This window comes from Tupaia chinensis, unplaced genomic scaffold, assembly GCF_000334495.1.
Source record: "Tupaia chinensis unplaced genomic scaffold, TupChi_1.0 Scaffold142808_1, whole genome shotgun sequence".
Classification (NCBI taxonomy): domain Eukaryota; kingdom Metazoa; phylum Chordata; class Mammalia; order Scandentia; family Tupaiidae; genus Tupaia; species Tupaia belangeri.
Window position 1 is genome coordinate 442,083 of NW_006202654.1, and position 18,074 is coordinate 460,156.

The 18,074-nt window shown below is 37.4% G+C and overlaps 2 protein-coding genes across 2 annotated transcripts in view; one reads left to right on the forward strand and one right to left on the reverse strand.

Moving 5' to 3' along the window:
* ARHGAP6 (Rho GTPase activating protein 6) overlaps positions 1-18,074 on the reverse strand; it is a 286,203-nt gene that overhangs the window by 131,541 nt on the left and 136,588 nt on the right.
* On the forward strand, positions 5,923-11,595 carry AMELX (amelogenin X-linked). Its single transcript, XM_006163689.2, has 6 exons — positions 5,923-5,976; positions 7,786-7,833; positions 9,097-9,138; positions 9,230-9,271; positions 9,533-9,964; positions 11,540-11,595. Exons 1-6 carry the CDS (start codon positions 5,923-5,925, stop codon positions 11,543-11,545), a joined length of 624 nt encoding a protein of 207 aa, XP_006163751.1. The 3' UTR covers positions 11,546-11,595.

Sequence of the window (18,074 nt, forward strand, 5' to 3'; positions counted from 1 at the left end):
TGCTGAATTGTCAATCTTGCTCATTCAAAAGGCCCATATAAATCTCTGCAGAATTTCTTTGTCTATAGAGAATCCATGTAAATTAAGGACATGTTCTACATTTTCACAATGTCATGGATAACTTTTCTTCATTTTTTATAAGTTAATTGACACATTTATCTAGCACCTATTTTTTTTATTGCCAGAGAGCACATGAGCATGTCAGAGAGACAGAGAGATATCGAGAGAGAGAGAGAGAGAGAGAGAGAGAGAGCGCATGCAAAAGAAGAAACTGCACCTCCCCCTATGAGGCATGGTCATGCACCATCCCTTCTCCATTTCTCCATTCTTTCAGTACCTGGGGCACACAGGCACCTGGTATGTTTTTCAAGCTGCTAGGGCTGGGACTCCAACCATTGTTGGCCATATAGGATCCAGTTCCCTTAACCACTAGGCTACATTCCCTAGAACATACTTTATATAAGAGATTTTTGAAGTCTAAGATAAAATACCTGACTTCCAAGGGTTGCAGTGTGATCAAAGTTAGAATCTTTATTGGAATCTTTATTAGAATCAATAATAGTAGTATGCCTAGGCTCTGAAGGGGGTGCCATTCCAACTCTACCCTGACAGAAAAAACATCCCAGGGAATGTTATTTTATTATAAGTGTCTACAGAAGAAACATTTAAAAAGTCAACTTCAGCTGCAGTTCCTTAAGAATGCTCACTCTTGAAATTATTCCAGAACAGAAATTACTCTGTATCATTGGACAATCCTGGACCTGTTTTAAAGAAAGACTCAAAAGTTGAGCTCCTATAAATGACAGCAAAGTCTACTACAAGTCTTAATACTTGACTTTTCCAAAGATCACTCTCATGTCCTCAACATGGCTGAGAGCCAGAAAGTAAGCTGGGAGGGACTGAACCCCCAGACAGCATTGACAAAAAACACCTTCCTAGAAATAAAAAAAAAAAAAAATCAATGCCACAAAACTGAAATTCTTCTATTTTCTCACAGATGAGTCCCTCCCAGGCCACCCCCACTTAGAGTGTCCTTTTGCTTGTAGCCCACAAATAGTTCTAACAGGCTTGGGCATATGGTTTCCCAGTGCACCATATTAATGCAGCCTATCAGAAGAGGAAGAATTGTTGGCGTAAGTATTGTGGGAACAGCAAAAAGGTCATGGGCTGAAAGTCAAGAAAAAGAATACCTACATCAAAAAGGGCAAGAGAACACAATTGCAACTGGTCAGGGTATTTTTTCGCTCATCATTTTGGAGAAAGACTTTCAGAAACAGTAAGAAATCCATGCATTTGTCTGTTTTAACATGAACAGCCCCAACTGCCCATGGTAAATTAGCAGTAACTCATTATTAGTGGGCCAGAACAATTAATGCCACAGGGAAGATGTGTCCTGCTGATCAGTGTGGCCAGTCTTGAAAGGTGAGACAAAGTAATGACATCAGTTGTATAAAACCATGAGACCGTTAGCAATTTCCTCAATGACTTCATTAGTAGAGATTATCCCTAATTTTATAGAAGAAAATATGTCCTGAAGACTTTTAGGTACTCCAATATATATAACTTAATAATATGAGGCAACAATTAAAAGATAATATAATATAATCTATATTTTCTTTTCTCTCCCTCTTACTTTCCCTTACCACCTTGCTGTACACCCCCGCTAACTCTCCTAAAATCCATTTTGTAAGTTCCCTCACAGAGAATCCTTCTTGCCTTTCATGTAAAATTTACCAATAAATAAAAATATAAGATATATTCATAAATGAATGTATTTGGATGCATTTGGCTTTTAGAACTAAATTCTATGCTTTCATGTATACATTTTGTGTATTATATCCCACTTCCTTCTCGTATTCTCTCTCTTCTTGATTGGAAGGTCTATGTTTCTTCATGATAGTTCTTCACTCCTACTAATTCATCCCCAAAGATGATCTTAGAATCTAATTTTTTAGCATTTGTTAAACATTTACTGTGTGCCATCTGATAGGGTTGGCGAGGGGGATAAATAACTTTTCATTTCTTCAGAGATATGTCACTTTTATTTTACCTTAAGAAGTTTCTATTATTATCTCCAATTTTATTTACCTTAAGAAGTTTCTATTATTATCTCCATTTTATAGTTGAAGAAACTGAGGCTCAGGCAGACTAAACAAATTGTCAATGTTCCTTCAACCTATGTTGAAGCTGAGGTCAGGATGCATGCAAGTATAAGTTCTAGCTCTTAAAAATTACTGCGTTGTCTTTTATGGAGATTTTTCTCCTTAAATTTAATTCAGACAATGTGGAGCACCTATCTAAAAATATATCTGCATGTCCAAACTACATAAACATTACTTAAGTATCCAAAGAGATCCAGCTATAACAATGTATCTGGGTACATATTCAGTATTTCCTTTGTTGATTTAATATGGATGAGCAACTCATCAGTTCCCTCCTATCATTAGTTACAAATTTGCTTTTCCATTGATCGGAGTTTAGACTAAAAGTAAAATGAATCCATGTGGTATACTAAGGTAGAAGGATAAAACACATATAAATTTAATAGCTGGGTTAGAGTTCTTCTTAGAGAGTGAGTGGCTTTGGTGGTTATTCAGGTAAATAAGAGTTAAGAGACAGGCAATAGGCCCTGCAAAAGAGAGAAGGCCATTTGACTTAGCCTAGATGAGAAAGTAGTCCACCATACTGAGAGAGACCCAGTGCGCTGTGGGATGGGAGAGTCAAGGCAATATACACTATGATTAGTGTTTGTAAGGAACAAAATACACTTACTATCTGCTGTGGGATATGTCCCTTGCTTTATCCTTCAGGTGGTCAGTGAAAGTCTTGCTTCTGTGAAAACCTCAAGTTCCTGGTTGCTTGGATGGCAAATGATGTTCTAATCCATTACACTGCTAATAACAGAAAATATCTGAATCATGATAATTTAAGAGAGTAGAGGTTTGTTTGGCACACGGTTTGGAGGCCTGAGGTTCATGGGCTACATCTGCTGAGTCCCAAGGCCATGCAGATATCACGTCATAAGAGAATAGGAGCACGTGTCTGTGTGTTCATGTGTATGTCCCTCTCTGTCTCCTTATAAACCCACCAAGAATTCACTATAGGGCTCCCTCCCCCAATCACCTAATCATTCACAGAGGCCCCACCTTTTGACACCATGAAGTTATTAAGTTTCTTTTAATATTTGTACAATATGAGCAAATTCTAACACATGAACTTTGGTGGGGGGTGGGGTGGGGTGGGGGCCTCTTTTAAGGGGACACCAGAATGGTGATAAAAGAGCAGCCACAGGAAACAGAAAAAAGACCTTCAGACCTTCAATGGAAGCAGAAAATAGAACAATGGTAATCCTGAAATTAGAATCCCTCAGACATCCTAGGGAGAGCTTAGGCTGTTTCTTGTTTTCTTTTGGTTTTTAGCAGAATGGGGTTTTGAATACATGTATCCCAATCTGAAAGGGGTTAAAACACCTAATTATACTGGAGAAACTCAACCATATAGCTTTATTTTTGTGAAGAAGAATGTTGTCTGCTAGAACTGAGGAATAGATAATGGCATAACAGTTTTTAAAAATAAGTCTGAGGGGGGCTGTGATGGTTAAGGGCACTGGACTCCCACATGGCCAACCCCAGTTCAAGTCTTGGACCTGGTGACATGGTTTCTCACTTTCCTGCTCTCTTTTTCTCTCTCAGTCTGACCATCTCTGGTCAAATTAAAATATATACATACATACATATATACATACATACAAATAAAATAATTTTAAGAAAAAAAAAGAAAAAAAATGAGGGACTAGATAGTGGTGCAGTGGTAAAATGTGATGGTCAGTGGCTGACCCATGTGGGAAGGTTCCAGGTTTGCATTCAGAGATCTCCCGAACTCCTGGGCTGGCTGAGACTGGGGGTGGATCACAGTATCAAGATCCTGTTGGGACAGGGCTGCCAGGTGGCATGGTGGTTAAGAGCACTGGACTCTCACATGGCCGACTGCAGTTCGAGTCTCAGACCTGGAGGCTTGCTTTCTCACTTTCCCTCTCTTTCTCTCTCACACACACACTCTCTGTCCCTCTCTGTTCAAATTAAAATATAAAAGTAAATAAATAAAGTTAAATAAAGTAATTCTTTTAAAAAAAAAAAAGGATCCTGCTGGGAATGCTATCTCTCTGCCTCTCTGCCTCTGTGTCTCTCTGTCTCTCTGTGTCTCATGGAAGAAATAAACTTCTAAGAAATAATAAAAATTTGAGTATATCAGCATGTGCAGTCAACTAATATGCTGACCTGAAAACAGCCTGCTGAAACTTTCTGCCCGTTAAACCTATTATTGCCCATAATGAAAGACTATATGCACTAAATCACAACATACAGACTTAAGTTTGATCATAGCTTCTAAAAGTTCATGATACAGGAATTTTTACTTATACTCAACACATTCTTCCTTCAGAAACCTGATTGGTTGATCTAGATGCTATGAATGATATAAATTGAGCTGGTAGTTGGAAGAAATCTAAGAACCAATCATTCCTGAGTTTCAGACAGAAACTTACACGGAACACATTCAAAGGTATGTGGATTTTATTCATATATTGGTATCCTTTTTATTGTGTTTCTCTATCTGAGTTTCATGCTTAAAAGTGGCAAATGAGTTCCATATTGCTAATATTGTATGCCATTAATAGATGCTTCTGCTGAGCCACAATTAAATTAGACTCTGACTACTGAAATTATTTTGTTTTCTAATGCAGCAAAGTATTTGTCTATATTACTTATAATTTTAGTTCCATAATCTCAAAGCTCTTTTCAGTGCAAAATTTCACAACAAATTATTTATTTTACTTATTCATCAATTAAGGTAAAAATAATATTTTCAGAGGCTATGATCTACTACTTCAAAAAACATTTTATTTAATTACATCAAATAGAACTGTCAATGGATTATTTTTTTCATTAACACAGTCATAAAAAAAAAGACAGATTCAGGAAGTAGAAAATATCAGTGTACTTTTCATAACCAGCATTATCATATGGGATATTCACTTCCTATATGAAATGTCAGGTCTTTCTTCTGACAGTTCTACAAGTTAGTCAATAACGTGCACTACAGAACAATGTGCATATCTTAAACTGGCTCACTTTGCTTCATGTCACAAGGGCCTTTTTGTGGAATAATTACAATGTAGCAACAAGTACAAGGAAGATGCCATGGAATGAAGATGGAACATTTTAGGTAGAAATCATTTAGCATTCACTGAAGAATCACAGATTACTAGCCCCATCATCTCCCACTGGTTTGAACACAATCTTTTCCTCCACATCCAGAGTACAGAGGTGTTACTACTATACAAGGTATTGCCTGACATTCTACAGATCATAACATCTGGAACTAAATTGCATTCCTTCATTAATCTAATTTGGCAAATTACTTAATGTCATTTCTCAAATAATTAGTCTTTGTTTTTAACAGCAGTAATGCTCAAGTGGACTGCATAAAAAACGTTTGTGGCTCCTTACTCTAAAAGTATAAAATATTGTGCACTTTGATGATCTCTCCAGCTTTTATAGTCAACTGTATTGTTTTAATCATTAATTACAAATATCATTTAGCTTCTATGACAGGCTATATAGGTACAGGAAGTGGCATGGACAATCGAGTAATGCTAGATTATTCAAGACCCTGTAACTTGTCCAGCTCTCAACCTAAATGAAAATCATCTCTATCACTAGTGTGACTCCAGAAACAATGAAATAAATAGGCTGAGAACTGGAAATGACATATGCATGAAGTCACCTCGCAAAGAATGGCTCCATCCTTTTTACTAGCAACGGATCAATGTGAATGATGTGTGTTTGTGGAACATTAATTATGTCTATGCTTGAAAAGAGATAAGAAAACTAGGTCTTGTCTTACATTTCAGAGCATCAAGAAATGGGGACCTGGATTTTGTTTGCCTGCCTCCTGGGAGCAGCTTTTGCTATGCCCGTGAGTAAAACATCCTTGCATACTTGCATCAGTGTCCAATTTCACAAGCTTGGAAATAAAAATCTACCCTATGGTTGGTAAACTTTAGGGCCTGAAACAGTACATGATCAGATGTCTTCAAATGTTCTTGTGTTGAAGAAACACTTGTAGAACTTGTTTATAAAAATAGCTTTTTGAAGGCCTCTGCCAAAGATTCCAATTCCATACAGCTGGTGTGGGACCCAGGACCCTGCATTTTAACAAGCACCCCAGGAGAGCCTGTGGGAAAAAGCTACTTTTAAATATCACTGTCTATCTCTATGTGGAGGAAGCTTTTAGAACAGACCCCTTCAGTGAAAGTACTTAAGTAGTCTTAGGCAAATACTCCAAAAATGCCAGTTTTCTCCAAATTCAATTTCTCATGAGTTGCCAAATCTCTTCCTGCCCTCCAGATACCACTGCTATTACCTTGAAGGGGTAAGATTTCTGTGTTGGGAACTCCCTTCTTGAATCATCATCTCTCACCCATTTGGATGTCTCTGCTAAGCACTGGGAAACCCACCTCTGTCCAATACCACATTCAAATGCATTCAAGAACAGAAAGTCTGGCCCACTCTCTCAAGACACAGGCACATAAGGGCAGAGAGCCTAGCTCATGTGCAAGCCAAGAAGGTCCTTCTGCTTTTTGGAGGCATAAAGAGCAGTTGATATGCCCAGAAATCTGCAAGTTTGTGCATCTGCCTCCTCCCTCCTCTCTGCCTTCCTGAAATCCTGTGCTGTGCTGATTCCCAGTCTCTGCACAGGCCCTTTCACTACACATTCAGTCCTTTTCCCATCTGGAATTCGATGTTCTCACTCTCCAAGGACCTATATCAAGACGGTTTAGGAAAGGCAGTTACCTGACTTAAAAATAATTTGTATTCAGATCAGTGGGAACAAATCCTCTTATAAAATATAAACATTTTAAAGAATAGATTTATGTCTGAGAGAGATTTTCTGCATGATTCTCTCCTCTCCCTCTGCTGAACTCTATGGCCAACTAGAATTCCACCATTCAGGCCTCAGTCACTTGGACAGGACAGACAGTCCCGGTTAATTATTAAGGTTACTTTTTATTTTTACCTTTAATTTTTTTCTGCAATAAAAAATGTTGACAGAATAATAAAAGGGACTGGCCTAAACTTCATAAATCAACTCTTTCGTTTTCCATGGGATTTATAATGTTTGCATTTTACTGCACCCATCTTGTCCTCACATTCATTAGTGATTTGCATCTAGCTGTTTCTGTTGTTGATGTGTTTTTTGCTTTGCATGCCAACTACGAGGAATCTTTTTGATATTTAAGCACTTAACTACCTCCTGATCTACAAGGGAACATTTTGAAACAATCCTCTTTTTACTGGTATTTCTTAATAATGTAAGAGAAACATACCTTTCTCCTAAACATAGAGTGAGTTTTCATCAACAGGTAAACTGGTAGGTAGGATAGGGCAGGGTTCATTGACAACATGGTGTGGAGAGAGGTGTTTAGAGGTCAAAGGAGAATAATGTGCCCCGGTTTCTGCTTCTAGCCCTCACACCATAAGACTATAACCTCTGGAAAAGTATTTAGCTGTTTTGGATCTCTTTGAAGTAAGAGAGCTCCTTTCTTACATAGCATGTATTTCAAAGTAGACCTGAATATACTATTCACTGTATAGATTTTTTTTAAAGTTGTTGGAAATAAATATCTTAATGTGAACAATTGCATATTAACTTAATCTCTTCCTCTCTTTTCTTCTCTCTCTCTCTCTCTCTCTCTCTCAATTTTCCTTCCCCTCTCCCTAAAAGCTACCACCTCATCCTGGGCACCCTGGTTATATCAACTTCAGCTATGAGGTAATTTTCTCCTTACTTTGACCGTTGTTTGTGTTAATTCCCTGAGCTCTGTAAAGAATAGTGTGTTGCTTCTTCTCTCATAATGTTTCTCAAATGATCCCACATTTTTAGTACCCACTACCAGCTGCCCAGCTTGAGTTCTGATAGATGGTCTCAAGCCTGCATTATTCCAGCACCTTCCTTCCTGGCCATTCTGGCTCAGTTTCTCCTCTTAAATATGAATATAAATGTATCCACCATGAACTTCCACTCCGGGATGCTCCTTGGTGGGAAAGAAAGTGAACTCTGGATAAATGGCCTTATTCTATCCCAGCTCATAAAATGTGGAGATTGGGTAAAATGTTACTTAAGATCCTTTCCAGCTTGAAAAATCCCTGATTCTAAGACGTTCACACCTTGTGTGTGTTTTTCATTGACTTTCCTGAAAGATTAGTGACTAAGTGATGGATGAGAGACTCTGCAGAGCAACACAAAATATTGAGTTCTGGAAATCAACTTCGAGGTTCTTGTCAATCTCATTCTAACTAAAGGGCATTAGGCAAATCATTTCCTCTCTCTGGAATTAGGTTTCCTCATTTGGCAAAGAAAAATAATGATAACAACATTTTAAAAGATTGTTTGGAAAGAAAAATAGTGGAGATGAAAAATGCTTTGTCAAGTATAACTTGAGCAAGGTTAATAACTGCTCATTGTCCTAATTAAGTGCTGCATTACTATATGAAGGAGTCCCAAACCTGGCATTAACCAGGTATATCCTATTTAGACAGGAATGAAACTTACTTCTCTCACAGGTTCAGGTAACATCCTGTGAGTCATTTTACTCATACAAGCTGAAGAAAAATGTTAGTAAGAATTTAAGGCAAGATTTTCGGCTAAGTCTTAAGAACCTGATATCTTTGACCAGTAAAGCTGTGTTCCTAGATGAGGGTCAGTGTTCCCATCACCTTTCTTTTTTTCCATTGTGACATCACATAAAGGAGAATGAAGTTAACATTACGTCACATTAGTACGTCATACTCTCTTGTTAATTTTGCTCTCGTGACGAAGAGCAGGAGCCGTGAGATTGAACAGAATGACTGCTTTTGTCACCTCAGTCAAGTTAACAAACCTCTAATTCTTCATGGCCTTCTTAAAAAAGTGAATATGATGACACTTGCCTCAGAGTACGTGAGAAAACCTGAAAAGTGTGTTTGAGGGATGTGGCACAGTGCCTGACACATAGAAAGCACCCAGCAAATGTTTACCTTCTTCTTTCTTTTGTAGAACTCACATTCTCAGGCTATCAATATTGGCAGGCCTGCATTAGTGAGTCTATCTTTCATACTGCATTAGTGAGTTTCTCTACTGGATGAAACTCCATTCAATCAAACGCATGCTAATGTCTCTTTCTCTTAAGGTGCTTACCCCTTTGAAGTGGTACCAGAGCATAAGGCAGCCGGTATGTACATGTTTTGTTCTTCATTTCCTGAAATATTAGGCATGCATTTCAATTCCCTTATGACGTGAAATATCATGTCTCCTGCACATGGGAAATTTAGTTTGTAAAAGGACAAATATCTATGTGCACAGCTAGAAATTCTTGCAAAGGGAAAAATGAATAACATATTCATGTGGTCATAATGACAAAGAAAACACTGCAACTTCTCCAGTTGGAAGTCATCTGAGCCAATGGTAAACATGACTCTCTGTTTCTCACCAGTACCCTTCCTATGGTTACGAACCCATGGGTGGATGGCTGCACCACCAAATCATCCCCGTGCTGTCCCAGCAGCACCCCCAGACTCACACCCTGCAGCCTCATCACCACATCCCAGTGGTGCCAGCTCAGCAGCCCGTGGCCCCCCAGCAACCAATGATGCCAGTTCCTGGCCACCACTCCATGACTCCAACCCAACACCACCAGCCAACCCCCCCTCCGCCAGCCCACCAGCCCTCCGTTCAGCCGCAGCCTCACCAGCCCATCCAGCCCATCCAGCCCATCCAGCCCCAGACACCTGTGCACCCCATGCAGCCCCTGCCGCCACAGCCACCTCTGCCTCCGATGTTCCCCATGCAGCCCCTGCCACCCATGCTTCCCGACCTGCCTCTGGAAGCTTGGCCAGCAACAGACAAGACCAAGAGGGAGGAAGTGGTAAGTACACCTCAAAGCTGCAACAGTAAAATCCTGTGGCAAGGGTAAAGTGAAATAAGCCCCAGAGCTCTAAGTTCTCAAACCTCTCAGGGGCTTGAGTGGCAGTAACTACAGATGTGTGAGTCTATGTGTTTATGCAGGTGTTTCAACTTTATACTACAAATGAACTTATCTGCATGGCTCGATAATTAAGACCACAGTTTTTGGGGTGGGTTTAAATTGTACAGCTATTGAATTTGTACCAGAATATATATTTGTAAAACCCATGAATCTTAAGGGCCACAGTGGAAGGGAATATCAGTTCTCCTTATACTTCAAAGGTTTAACTGACATGAATAGGCAAGAATTGCACTGAAGATTAAAAAAAAGGTTGGGGGAGAGGGGTAAATTTTAAGAATGAGAGAGTATAGATATTTGAACAAGCTTTAAAAGGTAGGTGGAAAATCTCTTTAAAGATCTAAGGGAGGATTTTCTGTTCACGATGTTTTCCAGTTTAACATAGAGGAGGCCAAACCAGACAGATTAGATTCCTTTACAGTGCTGGGATTCTATAGCTTAGACCTGCAGGAAGAAGTTGCCACAATTTAGCACTAAGTCTTCTTCCATTGGAAGAAACGCTTAAAAATGAATGAGAATAGTCAATGAAATGACTCTTATCCACATCCCTAAACTCACTTCTGTGTATATGAGACGCTATGATTCTACTATGTATATGTATGTACCCAAATGTAATTCCAATTTATAAATGCTAGTGATGATTTGCTATGGAGAAGCAGAGATGGGTGAAACCTAGCTCACCTAGCTCACTTGACCGCCAAAGAGAAGGTGGTTTTGTGCAAATTATTTCAAATTTATAGTTTTTCCCCCCTTCTTTAAAGTGTTGGAAGTGACTTTCAAGCTTCTGTCTAAGTATAAAGACCACAGTTTCCCAATAACAAAATCATAATATATGTTACATGTATTCACAAATTGTGAGCATATTTATGAAAAAAAAAAAACAGAAAAAATTTTTTAAAAACTGATTGACTCACAAATAATCTAGTGCCTATTGTGAATTATTCCAAAGTACATGATCTCTCTTTGAATAGAAAATGCATTTATTTATCTCTTTATTAATATTTAACATGAACTTTGTAGTATGCTCACACCTTGCCAAAGCTATTTATAGAAAGATGATTTGGAGCTGGTAGTTTTAACTCTTTAAAACTCAGTTTCTTGTTCTGTAAAGTTAGAATATAAATAGAGTATAAATATTGATAGTTTGTTAGAGTTCTTTTATAGAAAATAAAATAAAGTTTTGAGCTCAGAGCCTGACAGGCAGGAAACAATCAGAGGTAGCAATGTTGTTTTTTTATTAAATTATAGGCTTTAAGTATCTTCAAGGTAGGCACCTCCATCATGGATGCTTAATAGCTATGACAATAAGATAACAAAGAAGCTTCAGAAATGAGAGTTTAACTTCAATAGTTGTTCATTCTTATACAAAACTAAAGCCATTATATGTTATTATAAATGATATTCACTAGGAATGTTTGTAACTTATCTTAATTGTTCCTTTTGGTATTTTTTTTTCAGGATTAAAAGACCAAAATATGAGAAGAGAACTGAAGTTAATGCTTCAGTTGCTTTCAGGAATGACACAAGAACACAATGATTTGTGCCTACAATCACTTCACTTAGCAAATACTGTAACAAAAAATAAGTACCATTAGCAGACAATAAAATATTTAAAAAAATCACTCATGTCTTTGTGTTAATTAAACTTAACTTTTCCAATCACCTGAGAGAACATATGAATGAATATTCTTGAATAAGATAGGAACTGTTCATTTATACCCACAAATTGACCATTTGTCAGGGAAATAGAACTACCTTTATTTTTAGAGAAAGTTTAAATTATATTACCACAATTGTTTTTGAAATGGAAGTTTATACATCAGTTGTAGTAGTTGATAAGGTGAAAAACTATGAACATGTAGTCACTGAACCTGAACCAAATGAAAGGAAGCTTAGAAGAAAAATGCTTTACATTGAATAAAGCAGACTCTTCAAAAATATTTATATTACAAAGCAAACTATGACTTGGAATGCTAGCTTAATACATCTCAACACATTAGTTATCAAAATATGGTCTTTTGATCTCATTCTAAGGAAAAAAAGACCTTTTAAAGTTAAATTATGTGTTGTATATAATAATGCACTGAACTTAAAATGATTGAAGTAATAGTAATTAGTTTTCCTAAAAAATGGTAGTAATGGAGATTTAAATAGAGAATGACAGTCATTTCTTTCACTTCATAATCTTTAACATGATAAATTTCACATACTCTTCGCAATGGTAGCATGCATAAAATGGGTTTGTAAACAAAGTTTGTTTCCTACTCATATTTATATTTGAACCCTTCTTCCTCCTACACCCACACAGAATTGTAAACAGTCTTTGCAGGGTTTATATTACACAGCACCCACAGTAACTTTATTCCGGTACCTTTACGATTAAGGTCCCTTAATCATTTTCTGGAATGAATAAACATAACTTTACTGGGAGGGTGTTGATATTCAAACAAAAAACTTGATTTTGAAGAATTTAGATTCAATTTAAAAAGTAAGAAAGCTTTTAATCAGTTGGCATGGGCTAATTCTAATCAACTGAGTAAATATTTATTAAGCACCTTCTAGGGTAAGACGCTATTCCATGTGCTAGTAAAAGTAGTAAGTCCCCATCCCTTAAAGAATCTATTATAAAATCTACCAAAGGGATAAAATAAGCTCACAAATAATGATAAGAAAAGGCCAAATAGTATTAATACTATGCAGATGTACAGTTGAAATGCTCTGGTGAATATGGCAAACATCCTTAACTAGCTGCCCAACAGCTTACCTCACCACTCCTTCCTTGTTGGCAGATCTGTAATTAATCCTATTTTCTAGCATCAGGAGAGATGAGCCCCCTCCCCTGCCCCAGGGAGTGAAAGTTCATTCTTTCATGTCAACTATGGCATCAGTTTTACCATAACTTAATTCCCCTTGCCAGTGACTAGTTTAGGGATGAGTTACAGTGAAACCTGAAGACTGAACGAGGCCAAGGAGGAAATCTCCTGGGAAAAGAACTTCTGAGGAAATATTTTCCTCTAATTAAAAAATATAAAGATACACGCTAGGGAAAAAGTACTGTTCTGTCTTTGGACCTGCTTGTTTAGGATGTGATGCCTGGAGCTGTACCCACCATCTTGTGCCCAGGAAGGCCAAGTACAAAACTAGGAAGTTCCTACTTTCTTTTTTTTTTTTCTCTTTTTGGAGAGGTTTTTGTTATAGGGCACATGAGCTTGCCAGAAAGACAGAAAGACAGGAAGCGAGAAATCACCCCCCACGGGGGTGGCCACGTCACAATCCCTTCTCCTCCATTCTCCTCTTGGGATCTTGGGTACGCACACACACGCGCCCAGCGTGAGTTTAAGCCACTGGGTCTGGGATTCAAACCGTGGTCACCTACGTGGGAGTCCAGCGACATAGCCATTATGCTAACTGCTGGTCCCAAGTCCCTGCTTTCTTGATGGCATCATTATACCCATGAATTGACCTCCTCTGGAACCATCTTCCTCCAGATGGATGACATACTCTAATTCTATGCTAGTGCTTTTTTACTTTTTATTGTCAGAGGGTATAGCATGCTCGCCAGAGAGAGAGATGAAAAAGTACCCTCAATGGGTAGTGGTCATGCCACAATCCCTTCTCCTCCATTTCTCCATCCTTTCAGAATTTGGGGCACACGCAAACACAGATATGGTGTATTTTTCAAGCTGTTGGACCTAGGATTCAAACCATGGTTAGCCATATACTATCTAGCTTCCTTAACCACAAGGCCATGGCACAAGCCCTACACTAGTGATTTTCAACTGTGGGTCCTAATTGATTTCTGGAACAGGACATCAAAACGAACAAAACACCCTGCCGTTTTTGTCATACCAGTAAACAGATACAGTGATATAGAGCTTATTTAGACAAGGCTAAGGAGAATTATTTTGTCAATGACTTGCCTGAACAAAATTTGCTAGAAGATGATAGATAAAATATAGATAAATAATAAATAAGTAGATGGTACATGACAGATAGGTAGACAAAAGTAAACACACATAGAGAAAGATATAGAGACACAGTACAGATCCTGGTACATGCTTCAAAATATATGGGCCTGGCCTTTGTCTTCCAAAGGTCATGAAAATACTGTCACTACATTTATTTCTACTGAGAAGCACTTTAAGGGCACTAGGGATGCTATTATTTGAAGACTGTGATATTGGAAATAGTACAAACTGGAGTAAGACTGGGAATGCTTTTGGATTTTCTGATGTGAGAGGATTTTCTATTTGGGAAAGTCATTGACAAAGTAATTCTCATTATCTTTCAACATCTCTCTCTCTCTCTCTCTGTCTCTCCCCCGCCCCCATACACACACACATGCAGAATCATACCTTCAAGTTAGATTTTGAATTACAGGGAAAAAAAATCAGACTTTGGACCCTAAAGACTTAGTAATTATAGACTGATATGTACTGCATAAGTTAATTTTAGAAAACACTGAAATGTGTCTATTAAATGCCAAAAATATACTTTTAAAATAATAATTTCATGGCAGTTTTCTACAGTGGACATCGTTCTACCACATTAAACAATGTGCTTTAATCACAACATAGTATCTTCTTGATAATTCTGAATGAGACCTAGGAACATCCATTAGCAAGGTCTGCTATCTTAAAAGTCAGAGGAACTAGGGTTCTTATGCCTGTTTTAAATCCTTCTGTACTGGTCTCTCATTCTAACTATTCTTTTCTGCCGCTGGCCGTCATTTTTTCTGTTAATATATATTTATATCTTCCAACATGTAGCTTATTTTATATACATAATCTCCCTAACAAATGAAGTGCATTGTTTTTGAGATGGCTATTCTGGAAGTTCCACAGTCACGGGGAGGCTATGCTATTTCCTGAATCCCCATCTGCAGCTGATGACTGCAACTGACAAAATTCTGACATGTGTGTGGCTGTTACCACAGAGTGAAACATAAGGTGATGTAAACTAAACAAAACAGAGTCTTTTAAATTTATTAAAACCCAGGCTTAGTCAACTGCACAATACTGTATGCACTTGAATTAAATATGAAAGAAAATCACTAGATGTTAATGACCAATTCTTAAAGTCCAGGCAGAAATAAATAACAGTACTAATCATAAATGCACTAATAAACCCAAACTTAAATTTACAGAATACTAAAATCAGTAAAATAGCTCATGTAGATTATTTACAACACTATGCTATCTTTGAAATTAAGCTAAAGAGGAACAACTGAAAAACACAGTAGTAAACCGCCTCAAGGAAATCCTTATTTCACTATAACCACTCCCACATCACTAATATATTTGAAATCTGTTCTGCTTTCATACCCTCTTTGTTGCTGAGAGTTTCAATATATATATATATTTTTTCCAGAGTGTAAATATATGTCTAGGAATTACCCTGATAGTCATCAAAATGCACAAGAAGAGATACGTGCAAAAAATGTTGACTACAGCACAACCCATATCAGTAAGAAATTGGACCTTCTTTAAATGTTCCTATATCTATCTGAAGGAATACTATGATAAAAAATATTCTTGAAAGAAAATTTATTAGTGAAGAAAACATGATAAAATTTAAGACCAAGACTGTATATCATATGTGAATGCAATATACGACTATAACATGCAAATAATTTATACACACATATACATATATTAACATGCACAGAAAAAAGCTAGGGAGATTATATCTATCTGAAGAAATAATTTATCAATAATAAACATGAGCTAATTCTGTAATCATAAATAAATTTATTTTTTGTAGTCCTCTATCCTTTTTTTTTCTTCAGTTTAGAACACCTTCTTCCTTTTGTTTCCTCTTGGATCTTAGTGTGTCCCCCTCAGGTAAATTCCCAGTATGGTTCACATGAGGTTGATTTTTTTGAAAGTTTTTTTTTCTTTATTCATGACAGAGCATGTGTTTCAGGCAGATTGGGCCAGGTATTCTAACCATGGTCACCATGTGGGTTCCAGTTTCTCTTGAGCAGTGTACCACCACTGTGCCACAAAATAAGCCCCATAACCACCTATCTTGATAACATACATAGAGAATGGAGGTTAAAGAACTGCCTGGAAATAATCTTCACTTATTAAAGAGAAATAGATGCTACATTCTCTAAATCAAAATTCATATCTGTAGGGTGACAATACAATGAAATATTTCAAAATAGAGAGGTATATTAACTGGTAATTCTACTCTACACCTGCATTTTCCAATATGGTTGTTCTGCATGGCTATCTAAATGTAAATAAGTAACAGAGATGGACAGTGACACAGCAGTAAAGTGTGACACTCTGTGAGGCTGATGCACAATGGGAAGCTTCCAGGTTCCCATCTGGAGACCTCCCTGAGTGTGCTGGTCATCAATGTACTCATGACCCAAAGCTAGCTGGAGCTAGGGGGATGGACTGGACATCAGAACTCTGTTGGGGATGCTGTTTCTCTCTCTCTCTTTCTCTCTTGCTCATGGAAGAAATAAATAAACTTAAAAAAAATAAATTTAAATAAATTTAAATGAAATAAAATGTAAAGTTCAGATCTTCAGTCACAGCTGACACATTTGAAGTGCTAAATGGCTACATAGAGTTAGTGGCTACCACAGTGGGCAGCACAGATACAGAGTGCTCGCATTCCCCCTTGAGTTTTATTGGACAGCGCTGCTCTATACACTGCTCCCTGAGGTGGAAGAGTTAGTGGCTACCACAGTGGGCAGCACAGATACAGAGTGCTCGCATTCCCCCTTGAGTTTTATTGGACAGCGCTGCTCTATACACTGCTCCCTGAGGTGGAAGAACAATTCCCCTTAAGTCAAAGATTTTCAATGAAAGATGAAACAAAATAGATTTGCTGATAAAACTGAAAATCTCAGCTATTGACAACAAACTATTTCCCAAGCACACCAGTGATGATGAAGTGTTGTTCTCTTCCTCAGGCCAAACCACACACACCAACATGGTTTTCCCTCTAGTTTTCTTTTAGAACAGAAGAATTCATGGTTCAAATTAATTACATTTCCTGTTTGTATGAGCAATTGTTTTAGTACCAAAGGACTGGCTATTTATTTTCAAATCTCTACCAGTCATGTCCACAGTGGAGGTAGAAGGCTAGGTCTGCTCTTGACTATGGGAAGAGCCAAAGTTTAAGCTGATTAAAAGATAAAAGCAAGTAAAAAAGTTTTTGGTCTATCGCCAAGAGCAATTTACCCCTGCAAATATCAGAAAATATTTACATTATTTTCAATATTGTGATTCAAAGTAATAGTGCCACATAAGATGGATGCTACCACGCATGCTAATACACACACTTACTGGCTTAACCCACACTAAAGGGATACATGTAGGAGATGTGATTGGAGCAACCTGAACCTGTAAATAAAACTTGTTTCCATTCTAATAATTTAGAAAACAATAACTACGGTATTAATTATTGTCATCAAGGCACATAATACTTCTGATAAAAATTTCTATCAAGAAGAAAAGCTCGAGTTGCTCATTTTATTTGCAAGCAATGTTAAGTTTACTGCCTTCTTTCCCAGCTCCACACAAAATGAAAATAGACTTTTCCCTTAAATATGAAGTTTATTCCTTGGTAGTAAATAATAGCTGAAAAATACCAAGACTGAGTTTCAGAGCAAGACTGTAAAAATTATATAAAATAGCAGACAACTATATTCATTTTAAAAAAGAACTAAGAGATCCAACTCTGAATTGCTTGACATGGGAATCACCAAAGGAAACCTATTTCAACCAATTTGCTACATTTCCAGAACATAGCAGCATCTATTAGTGTTCCATACTGCTTTAATAAAATAGTATTCAGCCTGTTTGTTGTAAAGTTCTTGACGGTTGGAGTTTTTATTTACTTTCTGTGTGTGTGCACACATGTGCACAGTGAGAAAGATTTGGCTTCTAATTCTATTTGCTCCCATTTGATCTGAAACCTTATCGGCAGAGGTAATTGACTGACATTTAGTTATTTAAAATAACAGTATTTT